Raw genomic sequence first — 18495 nt, 5'->3', positions numbered from 1 at the left:
CAGCAGGGGGCCACCAGGGGGCGCCCTGCAGCCTGAGAGCCCCGTCCCGCCAGCAGGAGGCCACCAGGGGGCGCCCCGCAGCCTGAGAGCCCCATCCCTCCAGCAGGGGGCCACCAGGGGGCGCCCTGCAGCCTGAGAGCCCTGTCCCTCCAGCAGGGGGCCACCAGGGGGCGCCCTGCCGCCTGAGAGCCCCATCTCACCACCAGGGGGCTCCCCGTGGCCTGAGAGCCCTGTCCTGCCAGCAGAGGGTGCCCCACGGCTCGAGAGCCCCATCCTGCCAGCAGGGGGCCGCCGGGGGGTGCCCTGCAGGCTGAGAGCCCCGTCCCGCCACCAGGGGGTGCCCTGCAGCTGAGAGCCTGTCCCAGTAGCATAGGGCCAGCAGGGGACACCCCACAGCCTGAGAGCCCATCCCCCCAGCAGGGGGGCAGCAGGGGAACCCCGTGGCCTGACAGCCCCGTCCCGCCAGCAGGGGGCCATGCCACGGCCTGACACCCCACATCATCCCAGCAGGGCAGCCCCGAGAGCTGTGAATGGGGAGTGGTTCTGCTCGTGTTTTCTAATCACCAGACTCAATACAGAAGGTTTTTTGGCACCTCTGAGTCCCCGGCTCTTTATCTGTGGGAGGGACTCAGGACTCCTGGGTTCTCTTCTGCTCTGGGAGGGGAGTGGGGGCTGGTGGGTTTCCAACGCCCTCTGCGGTTCAGTGGAAATTCCCCTCCCCATGCTGGGCTGGATCTCCTGCCCCCGCACCCATTTCTCCTGCCCCCACCCCACTGGTCACCCCCAATCCCTTCCCTATAGCGCCAGTCACGATACACTGAGCTGCAGTGACTCACTCCCGCCAGCAGGGGACGGGCCCCAGCGCTTTCCCTCTCTATGGCCTTTTCTTGCTGTAGGGAGCGTGGCTCGGCCGCTCTCTCTACCGGCCCTTAGCGCTCTATGGCTCTGCAAGTGCCGGTTGGGTGGCCGAGGACCCCGGCTGGGGCTGGCTCGGCAGGTGCCTGACCAGAAATATCCCGTCCCCCGGCTGAGCTCGTGCGGGGTGGGGCTGGGGGCGTCCCCGAGGTCTCGGGGTGTCCCAGGCAGCGCGGGCCGGGGGGCGGGGAGCAGCTGGTGCGGGGGAGGCCGGGATCAGGCGGCGCCGCGGTCAGCCCGGGGCGGGTCCTGCCGGCGGGATCAGCCAAAGGCGGAGACACGTGGGGCCGGGAGCAGCGGCCGGGAGCGCAGGTACCGGGGGGCGGGAGGGGGGGCTGGTGCCTCCTCCCCCCCGCCCCATAACCACCCTGGCCCCGCCCCCACACACCCCCTCCGGCCCCCCACGCCCCCTTCTGCCCCACAGAACCCCGCCCCCCAGCACTGACACCTCCTGCCCCATAGATCTTCCCAGCCCCCCACCCCCGTCCTAGACTCTCCCCTGCCCCGCAGCCACCTAGCACTGACACCCCTGCCCCATAGATCTTCCCAGCCCCCACCTCCCACCTCCTGTCCTAATCCCCACAATTGCCCCACAGCCCCCACACTACCTCCCGCCCTCCCCTGCCCACAGCCTCCCAGCCCTGACACCCCTGCCCCATAGATCTCCTAGCCCCCACCTCCCTATTCTACCCCCGCCCCAAACACGCCCTGCACCTCCCTATCCCACATCCACTCTGTCCTCACCCCGGCACACAGCACCCAGCCCTGACACCCCACCCCATAGAGCCTCCCAGCCCCACCTCCCTGGCCTAACACCCCCTCCCTCTCCAGTCCCTCTCGCCCCCACAAATGATCCTGACGGTACCGCTCCCCCCAACCCTCAGTTGCACCCCCCCCATCCCCTGTTCATACCCCCGTCTGCCCCACTCTGTGCTGCCTGTGGTCCATCCTGTGATGGGGGGGGGGGTGATGGGGCTGGGTACCTAGGGCCATTGGCTGGGGAGGGGGGGTTGCTTGGATCGCGCCCCCCCCCCACACAGTGACAGCTCCCTTGGCCCCGCCCCAGCGGGAGGATTCTCAGAGGCGGGTCCTGGCACTGGGATTGCATCAGCTCAGCCGGTGTCAGAGCCGAGCACTGGGGCCAGGTGGGAGCCGGCGCCCCCTCGAGGGGCCAGACCCCTGCCCCATTCCCCCGAGCTAGCCAGTCCCACCCTGGGACCACATGGGAGCCAGCGCCCCCCCAGAGGGGCCAGACCCCGGCCCCATTCCCTGCCCCCGCCCCAGCCAGCTGGTCCCTGCCCTGGGACCACATGGGAGCTGGCGCCCCCCAGAGGGGCCAGACCCTGCCCCATTCCCTGCTTCCCCAAGCCAGCTGGTCCCTGCCCTGGGACCACATGGGAGCCGGCGCCCCCTAGAGGAGACAGGCCCCTGCCCCATTCCCCGCCCCCCTGAGCCAGCCAGTCCCTGCCCTGGGATGGGAACTGGTGCCCCAGGCAGGGGAAAGGCCCCTTGTCTTACCAACTCTGTGTCTCCATCCCCAGATCTGTCTTCGGGGTGCTCAGCCCTCGCCATGCCCACCCTGTACCTCTCCCCGCACCCGGACAATTTCCAGAACCACCGGGTGCTGATCGCAGCCCGCTATGCCCCCACGCTGCCCGAGGTGGTGGAGCTGCCGGAGCAGGGGCTCCCCCTGCAGCCCCCTGCCTCCTGCCCCCTGCCCAAGCTGCCGGCGTTGGAGAGCCGGCCGGGGGTCTGGGTCTCGGGCCCGGCCGCCGTGGCTCATCTCCTGTCCCCGGAGCGGCTGAGGGGGCAGGGGCCAGCGGGGGCCGCGCTGGTGCAGCAGTGGGTGAGCTACGCTGAAGGGGAGATTGCCCCTGCCGCGTGCGCAGCCGCCTTCTCCGCCCTGGGTCTGGTGGAGCAGAGCAAGCAGGTGAGACTGCCCGGACTCCTGGGTTCTCCGGGAGGGGAGCGGGGTCTAGTGGTTGGGGTGGGGAGAGCCCGGACTCCTGGGTTCTCAGGGAGGGGAGTGCGCTCTAGTGGTTAGAGCGAGGGGGGGGCGGACTTCTGGGTTCTAGGGGAGGGGAGTGGGGTCTAGTGGTTGGGGGGGGTGGGCAGAGCCCGGACTCCTGGGTTCTCAGGGAAGGGAGTGGGGTCTAGAGGTTAGTCTGCGGGGGGGGAGCCAGGATTCCTGGGTTCTCAGGAAGGGGAGTGGGGTCTAGTGTTTAGAGCAGGGGGGAGAGGAGCCAGGACTCCTGGGTCCCGTGTCTGTTGCATTACCCTGGCGTGTCTCTCTGCCTTCCAAGGTGGTGGAGCGGGCGGTGGCCGAGCTGCGCCGGGCGCTGGCCGTGCTGGACGGGCACCTGAAGCTGCGCACGTACCTGGTGGCTGAGGCTGTGACGCTGGCGGACGTGACCGTGGCCTGTGCCCTGCTGCTGCCTTACAAATACGTGGGTGCCCCAGCTCCCCTGTGGCCCCACCCCCCACGACCCACTCTCCCAGCTGCTGGGTGGGGGTGGGGGGTGCATTGGGGGAAGGGTGGGAAATGTGGCGGGGGGGACTGAGAAGGCAAGATACCCCCACCCTCTCCCCCACACACTGGGGAGCAGATGGGGTGGCCATTAGGACATCGTGGGGGTGGGGGGGGACTTGGCAGAGTCTGTGTGTGGGACTGGAAGGTTCAGTTTTGGTTGGGACCCATCTTGTGTCCTCCCCACCACCTTTATTGTCAATAGTAGTATCTCCCTTCTCCAATTTCAATAACGGTATCTTCTCCCCCCTCAATTCCAGTGATGGTATTGCCTGATATTCCCCTCCCCCTCCTGAATTTGAGTAATGGTATCTTCTCCCCCCTCAATTCCAACAATGGTATTTCCTGATATTGCCCCTCCTCCAGTAATGGTATCTTCCCTCTCCCCCTTTCTAAGGATTTTTTTCTCTCTCCTCCACCCTGGAATAATATTGGTATCTCCTAATTTTCCTCTCTCCCTCCCCCATTTCCATAATGGTATCTCCCGTGCCCCCCATACCAATAATGGTTCCCCCCTCCCCCAATCTCTCGTGGTCTTTCCCCAGGTGCTGGATCCCCCGAGCCGGGCTCCTTACCCCAACGTCACGCGCTGGTTCCTGACTTGCATCAACCAGCCCCAGTTTCAGGCCGTGCTGGGGCCGGTGAAGCTGTGTGAGCAGGCGCGTGGGGGTGACGCCCCCAAACCGAAGACCCAGGGTAAGTGACCCCCGAACACCCGCCCAGAGCACCCCCTTCCAAGCCGCCTCCGCCTGCAATGCCCCTGCTGCGTTGGCTTCGCGGTGGCCTGCGGAACTCCCTGCTACTGGATATTACAGAGGGGATACTGGGCTGGATTGACCCAGGGCTCAGATTCATGGTGGTGGGGGCGAGATACCAGCCTGGATGGGTCTATGGGTCTGATTGGGGGCAGGACTGGGGGGGTGGGGGTACCGGCTTGGATGAGCCCATTGATCTGGGGGCTGGGCCCATTGGTGTGATCTGGGTGGCCGGGGGAATGGGGTGGGGGGGATACCTGGCTGGCTTGACCCACAGGTGAGGTTCATGGTGGTAGCTCATGGGTCCAGTCCAGCCTGATTTTCCTCCCCCATCCCAGAGCGTGTGGTGCCTGCAGAGATGGGACCAGCAGCGGGGTCAGCCCCTGGCCCTGGGGAGGCCCCGGTCAAGAGCGCCTCTCAGCTGAAGAAAGAGGCGAAGAAGAAAGAGAAGCTGGAGAAATTCCAGCAGAAGAAGGAGAAAAGCCAACAGCAGACGGGGGAGGTGAGAGAAATGCGGCCAGCTCTGGGGTGGGGCGCCTGGGGAACAGCTGTGTGGAATGCTGCCTGGGAATGGCCTACCCGGTGCTGAGATGCAGCCAGCTCTGGGGCAGGGCGGCTGGGGAACAACTGTGTGGAACGTTGCCTGGGGACGGCCTGCCTGGTGCTGAGATGCAGCCAGCTCTGGGGCAGGGCGGCTGGGGAACAGCTGTGTGGAACGTTGCCTGGGGACGGCCTGCCTGGTGCTGAGATGCAGCCAGCTCTGGGGCAGGGCGGCTGGGGAACAGCTGCGTGGAACATTGCCTGGGGACGGCCTGCCTGGTGCTGAGATGCAGCCAGCCTGGGGAACAGCTGTGTGGAACGCTGCACGAGAGTTTGGGAGGGACAGGGGACCGTGTAGCTGTTTTGAAATTACAGGCTGCGTTTTAGCGAGGGCACAATCGAGTCAGCTGAGTTGGGGCCTGGCCAGGACGCCGGGGTTCCCACCCCAACTCGTTGGGGGAGAAGTACAAGGGTTCTGCAGTGAGCATGCTGGCGCCCCCTGCTGCCCCCCACCTCGCTCCCTGCAGCACAGCGCCCCCTGTGGCGAAGGGCAGCATTACGCATCCTTTCTCTTTTCTTCTCTCCTTTCCCCACAATCCTTCCTGCGGGACCCAGAAAAAAGCAAAAGCCGAGAAGAAGGAGAAGAAAGACCCCGGGGTTCTGACCTACGACACCCCCACACGCCCGGGGGAGAAGAAAGGTACTGGGAGGCGGGGGGAAGGCATTCGGGCTGCGATCTGGGGGGGCTGCTCAGCACCAGGGCCCCCCCACAGCAAAGGGGAGGTTGGTGCTAGTCTCAGCTGGTGGGGTTGAGGGATGCTGCCAGCAGTGGGAGGTGGAGCCAATGATGGAGGCGGAGCTCCCCTATGCCCCGCCCCAATTGGTGTCATGGGGGTGTGGCTTGGTGGCAGTTGAGGATTGGCTGATGGCGGCTGGTTAGGTAGAGGTTGGGATCTGGTTGGTTGCTGGTGAGTGACTGGTTGGAAGCGACTGATGTCTGGTCACTGGCGATTGGTTGTTAATAGTGGGTAGGTGGTTGGGTGTGGTGGGTGGTGATTAGCTAAAGCAGCCGGCTACGGCCAACTGATTGGTTGGTGGTCATGGAGCGTTTATTGGCTATGGTGGCTGGTCACTGGTTGGTTAGGGCTGGGTGACGGTCGGGTGATGGTGGCGCGTGCGGGGTGACTGGCCGAGCTGCTGATTGGTCGAAAATTACCTTTCGGGTTCATCCGTGGTGGGGGTGCTGGATGCGGGGTGTCGCTCGGGGTCGTTTTGTGGTTTTCAGAACCAGGCTCCGGCTCGGGGCTGGGGAGATGCTTCCTTCGCCCAGGGGCTCCCGGGGCCCAGCCGGCTCGTCGGCGAGCGAACGGCTTGGAGATCTCGGCTCTGCGGCCTGATTCGAGGCGGGGGTGTGGTAGATGGTTTGGGGGATTGATAGTGTTGATGGATGGATAGTTGGGTTGCTGGGTGGGTTGTTGAGTAGATGGTTGCTTAGGTTGTTGGGGGGTTGGTTGGTTTGGGGGGCAAGTGGGTTGTTTGGTGGGTTGTTGAGGGGCTGGTTGGTCGTTGGGCGGTTGGGATGGATTGCGGGGGTGGTTGGTTTGCAGGGGGGTTATTGGGTGGATGGATGGTTGCGTTGTTGGAGGGATGGGTTGTTGCGGGGTTGGTTGGTTCGGGGGGCGAGTGGGGTGTTGGTTGGGTTGTTGAGGGGCTGGTTGGTTGTTGGGTGGTTGGGATGGATTGGGGGGGGGTTGGTTTGCAGGGGGGTTATTGGGTGGATGGATGGTTGCGTTGTTGGAGGCATTGGGGGTGGACAAACAGACGAACGGCCGGACTGACAGCTCATGCTGAACTTCTCGGGCTCTGGATCCTGGAGCCGGGTTGGCTGGTGATGGCGGCTGACCGATGACCGGCTGGTTAACGGGGAGAGACGTTTGCCTGTTCGTCTCCAGTCACTGCTCTGATGTGCATGTGGGGGGGCGGATCAGGACCCTGGGGGATTCCTGCTCAGGCCTCTCTCTCCTTCCCCTGCAGACGTGACCGGCCCCATGCCCGACGCCTACAGCCCGCAGTATGTGGAGGCGGCTTGGTACCCGTGGTGGGAAAGCCAGGGCTTCTTCAAGCCCGAGTACGGGGTGAGTGGGGGCCGGGCGGGGGCCCGAGGCTGGAATCGAGTGGCCCTCAGATAACAGGAATCGCCCCTGTGTGTGGGAGCAGTAGGGGGGATAAGACACCCAGGGCAGGGCTGGTCCCCTCCAGCAGGGGGCGCTGACCCAGGTGTGGGGCTATTTTGGGTGCCGACGAAGTGGAACCAGCCTTGGCCTCCCAAGTCTCAGCCTCTTGTGCTCACAGGGACTCACCCTCTGGGGGCAGTACGGGGGTTCTGACACACAGTCTGACTCTCCCCCTGCTTCCCCCAGCGGCAGCGCGTCTCTGAGCCGAACCCCAAAGGGCTCTTCATGATGTGCATCCCGCCCCCCAACGTCACCGGCTCGCTGCACCTGGGCCACGCGCTCACCAACGCCATCCAGGACGCCCTGACCCGCTGGTGAGACGCCCCCCACGCCCACCCCACAGCCCCTGGGCTCCCCCCAGCTCTGCCGGTGCCCCTCACTCCCGCCCCGCAGCCCCCTGGGCTCCCCCCAGCTCTGCCGGTGCCCCTCACTCCCGACCCGCGGCCCCCTGGGCTCCCCCCAGCCCTGCCGGTGCCCCTCACCCCGGCTGTGGCATCCCGGCAGGCACCGGATGCGCGGCGAGACGACGCTGTGGAACCCGGGCTGCGACCACGCCGGCATCGCCACGCAGGTGGTGGTGGAGAAGAAGCTGTGGCGGGAGCGGGGGCAGACGCGGCACGACCTGGGCCGGGAGGCGTTCGTCCGCGAGGTCTGGACATGGAAGAACGAGTGAGTGCCGGGATCGGGGTGTCCCCACCCCACGGCACAGCCCCCGAGCGCTGCCTCGGCTGCCAGGGGAGAGCCCCCCGCAGCACAGCGCCCCCTAGCGCCCCCCTGATTCTCCTCCGTCTCCCCACAGGAAGGGCGACAGGATCTACCATCAGCTCAAGAAGCTCGGATCGTCCATGGACTGGGATAGAGCCTGCTTCACGATGGACCCGGTAGGCTCTGCCATGCGCCGTGGGGCCTGTCCCCTCTCGGGGGCGCCGGCTCCCATCCGGCCCCAGGGCGGGGACTGGCTGGCTTGGGGGCGGGGAATGGGGCAGGGGTCTGTCCCCTCTAGGGGGCGCCAGCTCCCATCCGGCCCCAGGGCAGGGACTGGCTGGCTCAGGGGGGCGGGGAATGGGGCAGGGGCCTGTCCCCTCTAGGGGGCGCCGGCTCCCCCCGGCCCCAGGGCAGGGACTGGCTGGCTCAGGGGGGTGGAAATGGGGCGGGGGCCTGTCCCCTCTAGGGGGCACCAGCTCCCATCCGGCCCCGGAGGTGGGTCCATGCAGCTCCTATCACCCCCGCCTTTCCCCAGTTCTGCCCTGTGCAGTGGCGTGCCCCCATGCGGGGAACATCCCATGATCCCCATCCCCGGGGCAGTCAGAGGTCACACTGGGGCGGCGTGGGTCAGAGCCGGCCCCGTGGGAACTTGCTCCGCACGTAGGAGAATCTCCCTCCCTGGGTGGCAGTGCGGGGCGCAGGACACGGGGATGTGTGCTCCGATGTCTCTCCAGCAGGGGGCAGGGATCTCACCTCTCCTCTTGCTCCTTCGCAGAAACTGTCCTACGCTGTGCAGGAAGCCTTTATCCGGCTGCACGAGGAGGGGGTGATTTACCGCAGCAAACGTCTGGTCAACTGGTCCTGCACCCTGCACTCTGCCATCTCCGACATCGAGGTGTGTGTAGGGGGACCTGGAGCTGGAGGGAGGCGGGGGGTCCAGCTAGAGGGGCTTGCGGGAGGGTCGGTGACATCTCGGCTCCCGCCCCCAGGTGGATAAGAAGGAGCTGCCTGGCCGGACGCTCCTGCCCGTCCCCGGGTACAAGGACAAGGTGGAATTTGGGGTGCTGGTGTCATTCGCCTACAAGCTCGAGGACTCAGGTAGGGCCAGGGAGGGGGGCAGGGCAGAGAACAGGACACGGGGCCTTTTCCCTCCGATCTGACCCCAGGGCGGGGACTGGCTGGCTCAGGGGGGCAGGGAATGGGACACAGGGCCTGTCCCCTGTAAGGGGCGCCGGTTCTGAACCGGGGCGGGCAGGGAATGGGGCACAGGGCCTGTCCCTTGTAGGGGGCGCCGGTTCTGATCCGGAGGGGCAGGGAATGGGGCACAGGTCCTGTCCCTGGTAGGGAGCTCTGGTTCTGATCCAGGACAGGGGTGCCAGGAATGGGGCCTGTCCCTCATAGGGGGCACCGGTTCTGATCTGGGGCAGGGAATGGGGCACGGGGCCTGTCCCCAGTTGGGGGCACCAGTTCTGATCCGGGGCACGAGGCCTGTCTCCTGTAGGGGGCGCCGGTTCTGATCGGGGGGGGGAGAGGGGCAGGGAATGGGGCCTGTCTCCTGTAGGGGGCGCCGGTTCTGATCCGGGGTGGGGGTCGGGCTGGCTCGGGGTCTCACCGTCTGACTCTCTCCCCACAGACGAGGAGGTTGTCGTGGCGACGACGCGGGTGGAGACCATGCTGGGGGACACGGCCGTGGCGGTGCATCCGCAGGACCCCCGCTACCAGGTACCGGCCCAGGCGGGGAGCGTGTGAGCTTGGGGAGGGGGAGGGGGTTGCTGGGTGATCCCTGGGGGTGTCTGGTTTTGGGGTCCCCCAAGTGACCCCCCCTCGTCTCCTCCCCGTTCCAGCATCTCCATGGGAAGCGCGTCCTGCACCCCTTCACCGGGCGGCGCATGCCCATCGTCTGCGACGACTTCGTGGACATGGGCTTCGGGACTGGTACGTGGGGGCGGGGCCTGGGGCAGGGGCGGGGCCAAGGGCCGGGGTGGGGCCTAAGAGGGAGGAGAGGAGGGGCCTAATGGAGTGGGGGAGGGACCTGACAAAGGACCCAATGGGGCCAGGGCCTAGTGAATGGGGGCGGGGCCTAGGAAGGTGTGATGTGAAACACAGGAGGGGCCCGGCCAAGGGGGGGTGGAGTGACTTGGGGGGCGGGGCCCAGAGTCATGGGAGGGGCTATGGGGCGTGGAGTGAATATGGGGCTGGGGTCAGGTCCCAGGGTTGTGGCCGGGGTCTCGGCGAGGTCAGTGCCTGGGGAGTGGAGTGAGGCTGGGGGTGAAAGGGGAGGGGCCCCTGGGCTGCAGCGAATCGCGAGGCATGTCTGACACCTGCCCCCACCCCCAGGCGCGGTGAAGATCACCCCGGCCCACGACCACAACGACTACGAGGTGGGGCAGCGCCACGGCCTGGACTGCGTCACCATTATCGACGACAGCGGGTGCCTCATCAATGTGCCTCCCCCCTTCCTGGTACGGGGGGGACCAGCAGGCTGGGGGCGTGGATACTGAGCTGGATGCGCCCAGGGCTTGGACTGGTGGTGTCGGCAGTGGGGCATCAAACTGGGGCTGGGGAATTCTTAGGTCTGATCTAGGGCAGGAGATACCAGACTGGATGGGCCCCCGTGAGGAGTCTGATCTGTGGTGGCAGTAGTGGGATACCAGGCTGGATGAGCCCTGGGGATCTGATCTGTGGTGGTAGCGATGGGATACCAGGCTGGATGAGCCCTGGGGGTCTGATCTGTGGTTGCAGCGATGGGATACCAGGCTGGATGAGCCCTGGGGGTCTGATCTGTGGTTGCAGCGGTGGGATACCAGGCTGGATGAGCCCTGGGGGGTCTGATCTGTGGTTGCAGCGGTGGGATACCAGGCTGGATGAGCCCTGGGGGGTCTGATCTGTGGTTGCAGCGGTGGGATACCAGGCTGGATGAGCCCTGGGGGTCTGATCTGTGGTGGCATTAGTGGGATACCAGGCTGGATGAGCCCTGGGGCTCTGATCTGTGGTGGTAGCGGTGGGATACTAGGCTGGATGAGCCCTGGGGGTCTGACCCTCCTTGCTCCCCCCAATGCAGGGTATGAAGCGGTTTGAGGCCCGGGGGGCTGTGCTGGAGGCCCTGAAGCAGAAGGGGCTGTTCAAGGATGTCAAGGACAACCCCATGGTGGTGCCGGTGTGCAGGTGAGGGGGGACTCTTTGATGGGGCGGAGGGATATCCTCATGGGGGGCAGGAGTTAGAGCAGCACTTGCTAAGGGAGGCGGAGGGGTATCTGTGAAGGGGCAGTGATTTGCCAGTGGGGGACTATTTTAAGGGGTGGGCTGATGTTGTAGGGGGCCGTGTTTGAGTGCGGAGAGGGACAGGGTGCAGCGGGATACAGGGAGTCGGGGTGCAAGGGGCGGAGGGATATCTGTGCATCAGGAAAGGTGTGAGGGGGTGGGAATCTGAAGGAGAGGTGAGGGCGGCTCTCAGTGGCGGAAGGATACGTGTGCAGAGAGTAGGGGGATGCTGAGGAGGGATATCTGGGAGGGGGCGGAGGGATATCAGCACTTGGGCAGGAGTGGGGGCTCTGGGGGGCGCGGAGGGATATCGGCACAGGGAGGCGGAGGGATATCAGCACTTGGGAAGGGGGGGAACTCTAAATTGTGCGGAGGGATATCAGTGTGAGGGGGCGGAGGGATATCGGCACGTGGATGACAATTGGGGGGGGGGGCGCGGAGGGATATCGTGCAGGGGTCACTTGCACAAGTGAAGGGCATCGGTGCGCGGTTAGGCCCTTGAGTGTGGGGGGCTCCTGAGCGATATGGGGGGCACCGGACGGCTGCCCCATGATGAGGGGAACGATAGGACTGGCGGAAGGACACAGGGACTATTTGTCACCCCCCAGCCGCTCGAAGGACGTGGTGGAGCCGCTGCTGAAGCCGCAGTGGTACGTGCGCTGCGAGGGGCTGGCCCGGGGGGCGGCCGACGCCGTGCGCCGCGGGGACCTGCGCATCCTGCCCCCCTTCCACTGCAAGACCTGGTTCCAGTGGATGGACAACATCAGGTGAGGCCCCAGGGGCGCTCCCTCCGCTGCAGCCGCGGTAGTAGGGCTTTTATCCACCTATTTCATGCACCTCTCCGCGTTGGTGCAGCTGGAACCTGCTGCCTCCCTCCCCTCTCCTCCCTGCAGGCCCTGCCTCCCTGGCTGTGGTACAGCAGCGGTAGTAGATCTTTTATCCGCCCTGCCCTGCCCTGCCCTGCCACAAGGAGGCAGTAATATCCCAGGTGACGTCTGAGGCTCTTTCTCCCCAGGGACTGGTGCATCTCCCGGCAGCTGTGGTGGGGCCACCGCATCCCGGCCTACTTCGTCACTGTCGACGACCCCTCGGTGCCCGCAGGAGAGGTGAGGGGGGACAGAAACCCCAGGAAATAGTTGGGGAGGGGAACGAATCTCTGTCCGTGCCCACCCCAAAACCATGGGTGTGGGGCAGTATTGGGGGGGCAGCAGGAGGAAAGAAACTGACACAAGGGAATTCAGCTTTGATTCACGTTAACCTGCGGAACTCACTGCTACAGGCTTATGTAATGGGGGAAACTGAGCTGGCTAGAGCCCTGGGTCTGAGCCAGGAGGGGCGAGACGCCGGGGTCGATGGGCCCAGGGGTCTGAACTGGGGAGGACGGCTTGACACCGGGGGGTTCGATGGGCCCCGGGGTCTGAGCCGGGAGGGGCGGGATGCCGGGGTCGATGGGCCCAGGGGTCTGACGTCTGGTAACCCCCCTCCCAGGACACGGACGGCCGATACTGGGTGAGCGGGCGGAGCGAAGAGGAGGCCAAGGACAAAGCGGCCAAGGCCTTTGGGGTGACCCCGGACAAGATCTCGCTGCGGCAAGGTATGGCGGGGGGGCGGGAGAGGGGGGGTCCTGGGGCTGCAGGTCGGGAGTGAGGGGCTTTGAGAACAGCGCCCCCTGCCGGTCGCCTGGCGCGCACCGTGGGCTCCTGTACTAACGTCCGTCCGTCTCTCCATCGCTCTCGTTCCCAGACGACGACGTCCTGGACACCTGGTTCTCCTCCGGCCTCTTCCCGTTCTCCATCTTCGGCTGGCCCAACGCTGTGAGTCTGCCACGCGGGGAGGGGACCCAGGCATCCGGGACAGAGGCGCAGGGCGCTCACCTCTGGGAGGGGCTGGGGGGTGGAAATGGAACCCAGGTGTCCGGGTGAGCAGCACAGGGCACCACACCTAGGTGGGGGATGGCGGAGACCGGGCTGGGGAATGGGACCCGGGCATCCGGGGCGCTCACCCCTCGGGAGGGATGGGGGATGGGAAGGAACCTGGGCGTCTGGGACGGCAGCACGGGGGGCTCACCCCGGTGGGGCTGGGGAGTGGGACCCAGGCGTCCGGCTCGGTCCCGTCACCGTCTGTCTGTCCCGGCAGAGCGAAGACCTGAAGGTTTTCTACCCGGGGACCCTGCTGGAGACAGGCCACGACATCCTCTTCTTCTGGGTGGCGCGGATGGTCATGCTGGGGCTGAAGCTGACGGGCAAACTGCCCTTCCGCGAGGTGAGAGCGGGGCACGACCCCCCCCCCCCCCCCCGCCGGCACGGCGCCCGCCCAGGGGCCTCGGGCCGCCCTGACCCCGCCCCGCCTGGCTGTGTTTCAGGTTTACCTTCACGCCGTCGTCCGCGACGCCCACGGCAGGAAAATGAGCAAGTCGTTAGGCAACGTCATCGACCCGCTGGACGTGATCAGCGGGATCACGCTGGAGGTAACCGCTGGGGGGGGACATCTCCCCCCCCAACCCATCCTCCCAGATGTAACTGAACCCCTGCCCTGGAGCCCGACAGCCGCCTGGATCGGCAGGGGGCTCCCCGGCTATGCCTAGGGCGGGGTTAGCCGGAAGCTGGCCATCGGTAGGTTTCAGAGTTAACGGCCCGTGGTGATTCCTGGGGCAGCGTGCGGCTCTCTGGGTGATGGGCTCAGGCTCTCGGCAGCCTGGGCCCATGTCCCCGGTTGGCACCGTCCTGAGCCGTATCCGTTCCCCCCCCGCAGGGTTTGCACGCGCAGCTCCTGGAGAGCAACCTGGAGCCGGCCGAGGTGGAGCGAGCCCGGCAGGGCCAGGTGAGGGGCTTGGGGGGGGAGCGGGGACCCGTGGGGCTGCATGTGGGGGGCACGGAGGGGGGGACAATGGGGTTGGCTGGGAGTTGATCCCCCCCCCTCTTCCCATCCCCCCAGAAAAGCGATTACCCTGCCGGGATCCCCGAGTGCGGCACGGACGCCCTGCGCTTCGCCCTGTGCGCGTACACCTCCCAGGGTGAGTTCCCGGCTGCCCCGAGAGCCCTGCCGTGGGGCCGGCCCCCCTGCTCCCAGCCCCGCCTGCCCCCGCAGCTCCCCGGCCCCTCGGCAGATCAGGGCTGAGTTTGCCCCCAGCCAGCCCCTTCTGCGCCACTCCGGGGCCCTTTGGCACCCCTGGGGGAGCCGTGCAACCTACACAGGGAAACTGAGGCACGCCCAGGTGCCATAAAAACACAACAGAAAATTCCCTCTTGGTCTCTGGCTCCGTCTCTCTGTCTGTGGGCACCGGGTCTCTCCCCACAGCACCGCCCTGCCCCCTTCGTTCTCCGGCTCGCGGCCTGGCTCTGCCCCATGTCCACGGCTGGGGCTGGCCACCCATTGCCGTGGGTCGGTTTCAGCTCACCCTTAGTGCCCTGTTTGCACCACCCCAGAGATGTGAACCCTGCCAGGCCCTGCCCTGGCTTCTTAACTCTTCCCATGCTGAGTCCCAGGGAAACTGAGGCACACGTCGGCCTCATGAAAACACGACGCAAATTCCCACTTCGTTCCCCCCCCCGTTGCCTCGCCCGCCAGGCCGCGACATCAACCTGGACGTGAACCGCATCCTGGGCTACCGGCACTTCTGCAACAAGCTCTGGAACGCCACCAAATTCGCCATCCGCGGCCTGGGGGCCGGGTTCCAGCCCCCGCCCGGACCGGAGGTGAGAGGGCCCCGCCCCGTGGCCCGGCGCCCCCTGCTGCCCGCGGCCCAGTGCCCCCTGCAGGCCCGGCGCCCCCTGCTGGCCCCGCGGCCCGGCGCCCCCTGCTGAGCCCCCGCCCTGCTGCCTGGCGCCCCCTGCTGTCCCCCTGCCAGGTGCCCACCTGGTGCCCCCTGCTGAGCCCTTGGCCCGGTGCCCCCTGCTGCCCCCCCCCGTGGCCCACTGCCCCCTGTGTCCCCTGCCGAGCCCCCTGCTGCCCGCAGCCCCCGCTCAGCAGCGTCTCGTCCCCGGCTGCAGCCCAGCGGCACCGAGAGCCTGATCGACCGCTGGATCCTGAGCCGGCTCAGCCTGGCCGTGGAGCTGAGCGACGCCGGGTTCCGGGCCTACGACTTCCCGGGCGTCACCACGGCCGTCTACAACTTCTGGCTGTACGAGCTCTGCGACGTCTACCTGGTAAGGGGGCCGGGGGGGGCCCTGGGCAGACGGCTGGCAGGGGGTGTGGGGCAGGGGAGATGGGACACGGGGCTTCCCACCCAGAGACGCTGGCTCCTGGCTGGCGGGGGGGCTGGGGGGGGAGGCTTTTCCCACCCAGGGACACCGGCTCCTGGTTGGCTGGGGCTTTTCCCACCCAGGGACACCGGCTCCTGGTTGGCTGGGGGGGGGGCATGGGGCTGCCTGGGGGGGGGCCTGGGGCTTTCCCCCCAGGGACACTGGGTCCCGGCCCCAGGGCAGGGACCGGGGAGGCTCTGGGAGACGGGGCCTGTCCCCAGGGGCCGGCGCTGACCTGCCCCAGGAGTGCCTGAAGCCCGTGTTGGCCGGGGGGGGGGCGGCTGCGGTGGCGGCCGCGCGCTGCACCCTCTACACCTGCCTGGACGCCGGCCTGCGGCTCCTCTCCCCCTTCATGCCCTTCGTCAGCGAGGAGCTTTTCCAGCGCCTGCCCCGCCGCGCCCCCCAGGCGCCCCCCAGCATCTGCGTCACCCCCTACCCCAGCCCCGAGCAGGTAACCGGCCGGGCGGGAGGGAGGGGCACCCGCGGGGCAGGGGCAGGGGACACCCAGGGGCGGCCGGGCGGGAGGAGGGGCACCCGCGGGCGGGGGCAGGGGACACCCAGGCGGCCGGGCGGGAGGGAGGGGCACCTGCGGGGCGGGGGCAGGGACCCAGGGGCTGCGGGTCAGGAGTGAGGGGCACCGGCAGAGCTGGGCTGGCAGGGGCTGCGGGGCGGGTGTGCGGGGCACCGGCAGACCTGGGGGGGGCAGGGCTGGGCTGGCAGGGGCTGCGGGTCGGGAGTGAGGGGCACCGGCAGAGCTGGGGGGGGCCGGGCCGGGCTGGCAGGGGCTGCGGGTCGGGAGTGAGGGGCACCGGCAGAGCTGGGGGGGCAGGGGGGCTGGGCTGGCAGGGGCTGCGGGGCGGGAGTGAGGGGCACCGGCAGGGCTGGGGGAGGCAGGGCTGGGAGGAGCTGCGGGTCAGGAGTGAGGGGCACCGTTAACCCTCTCCTCTCCTCTCCGCTCCAGTTCTGCTGGCGGGACGGGGGGCTGGAGGGCTCGGTCGAGTTCTCGCTGGGCATCGTCCGCGCCGTGCGCTCCCTGCGGGCCGACTACAACCTCACCCGGACCAGAGCCGACTGTGGGTATCCGCCTGGGGGGGGAGATCTGCCCCCCAAACCCTCTGATCTCTGACCCCTCCCCCAGCACCCCCTGACCTCTCTCCCGTCGCCCCCCTCCCCCTCTCCAGGTTTCCTGCAGTGCCTGGACTCGGGCGCGGCCGACGCCGCCAGCCGCTGCTCCGCCTACATCCGCAGCCTCTCCTCCTCCGGCCTGGTGCGGGTGCTGGGCCCGGGCGAGGCGCCCCCCGCTGGCTGCGCCGTGGCCGTCGCCTCCGACAAGTGCACCGTCCACCTGCTGCTCAAGGTGAGAGGGGCCGGGGACCCAGGCGTCCGGGCCGGCAGCACAGGGATTGGACCCAGGTGTCCGGGAGGGTCTCCCCTAGACAGCTGGAGCCAGCAGGCGGGACCCAGGCATCCGGGTGGCCTTGCAGGGGGTCTCCCCTATACGACCAGAGCACTGAGCAGGACCCAGACGTCCGGGTGGCCCTGTGGGAGGCTCTCCCCTAGATGGCTGCAGCCAGCGAGCGGGACCCTGGCATCCGGCACAGCCCTGCAGGGGGGCTCTCCCCACAGAACCGCAGCCAGGGAGCAGGGTCCGGGACGGCCCTGCGGGGGGCTCTCCCCACAGAACCGCAGCCAGGGAGCAGGGTCCGGGACGGCCCTGCGGGGGGCTCTCCCCAGCGAGCGGGACCCCGGCGTCCGGGCGGCTGACGGGCAGGGCTGTGCCCCCCCCAGGGTCTGATCGACGCGGAGAAGGAGATCGCCAAGCTGGCCGGGAAGCAGGGCGAGCTGCAGAAGCAGATCGAGCGGCTGCGGGAGCGGATGGAGACCCCCGATTATGGCACCAAGGTGCCCCCCAAGGTCCAGGAGTCCGACGCTGCCAAGGTACCCGGCTGCCCCCCCCACACAGCAGGGGGCTCCCACCCTCATGCTTCAGGCCCTGCCCCTGCTGGGGTCAGGAAGGGACGTTCCTTCTCGGGGCTCTAGGGGGCGCTGCAAGTGGGGGGGCTGTTCTGGGGGGCTTGGGAGGAGATGCTGTGCAGGGGGAATGGGGCGCTGTGCTGGGGGGACACGGCTGGGAAGGGGAGATGGAGGTGCTGCGATGTGGGGGGCCAGGCAGGGGTTGCTGGGGGGACTCGGGAGCAGGGGACACTGTGTTATGGGGAGGCCGGGCAGGGAAGCTGGGGGAGGCGCTGTGCTGGGCGGGGACACAGCTGCGTGTCCCCCCCCCACCCTCGTGTCCCACCCCATCACCCCCGGCCGCGTGTCTCCCGCAGCTGCAGCAGAGCCGGACCGAGCTGCAGAAGGTGACGGAGGCGATGGAGACTTTCCAGAGGATGATCTGAGACCGACGGACCCCACAGCTCCTCCCCCCGCTGGGGGGCTGCCCCACGGCTGGCTTAATTTTCTCATCCCCCGCCGCTCTCCAATTTCCTGCCCCCCACCCCCTGCCAAATCTATTTTTTTTTTGGAGATATTAAACTATTTTGCCGATTTAGAAAAGCCCAGGTCTTGCTTGGGGTGTGTGGGGCTGGGGGCTGCGCCGTGGGGGGTGCTGGGGTGGGATTTGAGCCGGGGCTTTCCCCAGGGGGGAGCTCCCTCCGCCACTAGCAGCAGGTGGGCTTTTATCCTCCCTTGATGTGGGGCACCGTGTCTGACTCACCCTACCCCCCCCAACACCGGGGCATTCGGACCCCAAAGGGGGCAGGGGCCGTTGAGCTCTTGGGGGGGGGGGAAGAGTGTCCTGGTGGGGGGATGTGGGGTTTAGGGGGAGAGAGGCCAGACCCCCTGCCCCCTAGCTGTGGGGCTGGGCTGGCTGGCTCGCTGGCGCCCCCTGGAGGCTGCTTTCCCTGGTCTGTCTCTGCCAGGCCGGGGTGACTCAGCGCTGGGCCCGGGGCCAGGGACCCGCTCGGCTGAGCCGCAGTGCAGGGGGGGGGAGGGCATGGGACCCAGGCGTCCGGCATGGTAACGCAGCGCTGTCGCCCCTGGGAGGGCAGGGAGTGGGGTCCAGGAATCCGGGGAAGGGCAATGGGGGGTGGCTGAGAGCTAGGACTCCTGGGTTCTCTGTCTGGCTCTGGGAGGGGAGTGGGGGCCGGTGGGATACATCAGCTAGGAGGGGGGCTGGGAGCCAGGACTCCTGGGTTCTCTGACTGGCTCTGGGAAGGGAGGGGAGTGGGGGCCGGTGGGATACATCAGCGAGGAGGGGGGCTGGGAGTCCTGACTGCTCGAGTCTATTCCTGGCTCTGTGCCTCAGTTTCCCCAGT

General features: G+C 67.6%; 1 protein-coding gene across 2 annotated transcripts; it reads left to right on the top strand.

Annotated features, from left to right (window-relative positions):
- The first annotated feature begins 1085 nt into the window (after positions 1–1085).
- Positions 1086–17706, top strand: VARS1 (valyl-tRNA synthetase 1). Of its 2 annotated transcripts, none has more exons than XM_039517247.1 (31): positions 1086–1227; positions 2457–2845; positions 3219–3362; positions 3988–4138; positions 4536–4699; positions 5353–5437; positions 6772–6872; positions 7158–7285; positions 7476–7640; positions 7771–7852; positions 8452–8571; positions 8666–8774; positions 9310–9398; positions 9521–9611; positions 10014–10138; positions 10738–10841; positions 11546–11704; positions 11953–12043; positions 12426–12531; positions 12681–12751; positions 13074–13199; positions 13300–13404; positions 13689–13757; positions 13872–13950; positions 14505–14632; positions 14927–15082; positions 15423–15629; positions 16140–16251; positions 16360–16535; positions 16967–17116; positions 17509–17706. In XM_039517247.1, exons 2-31 carry the CDS (start codon positions 2486–2488, stop codon positions 17575–17577), a joined length of 3822 nt encoding a protein of 1273 aa, XP_039373181.1. In that variant the 5' UTR covers positions 1086–1227; positions 2457–2485; the 3' UTR covers positions 17578–17706. The 2 variants fall into 2 exon arrangements, with proteins under 2 accessions (XP_039373181.1, XP_039373182.1); XM_039517248.1 differs by lacking the exon at positions 1086–1227 and adding an exon at positions 1927–2060.
- The last annotated feature ends 789 nt before the right edge of the window (positions 17707–18495 follow it).

Source organism: Mauremys reevesii, unplaced genomic scaffold, assembly GCF_016161935.1.
Source record: "Mauremys reevesii isolate NIE-2019 unplaced genomic scaffold, ASM1616193v1 Contig1, whole genome shotgun sequence".
In the NCBI taxonomy this organism is placed as follows: domain Eukaryota; kingdom Metazoa; phylum Chordata; order Testudines; family Geoemydidae; genus Mauremys; species Mauremys reevesii.
Note: the sequence above shows the minus strand (reverse complement) of the source record. Positions and strands in the feature narration are given on the sequence as shown.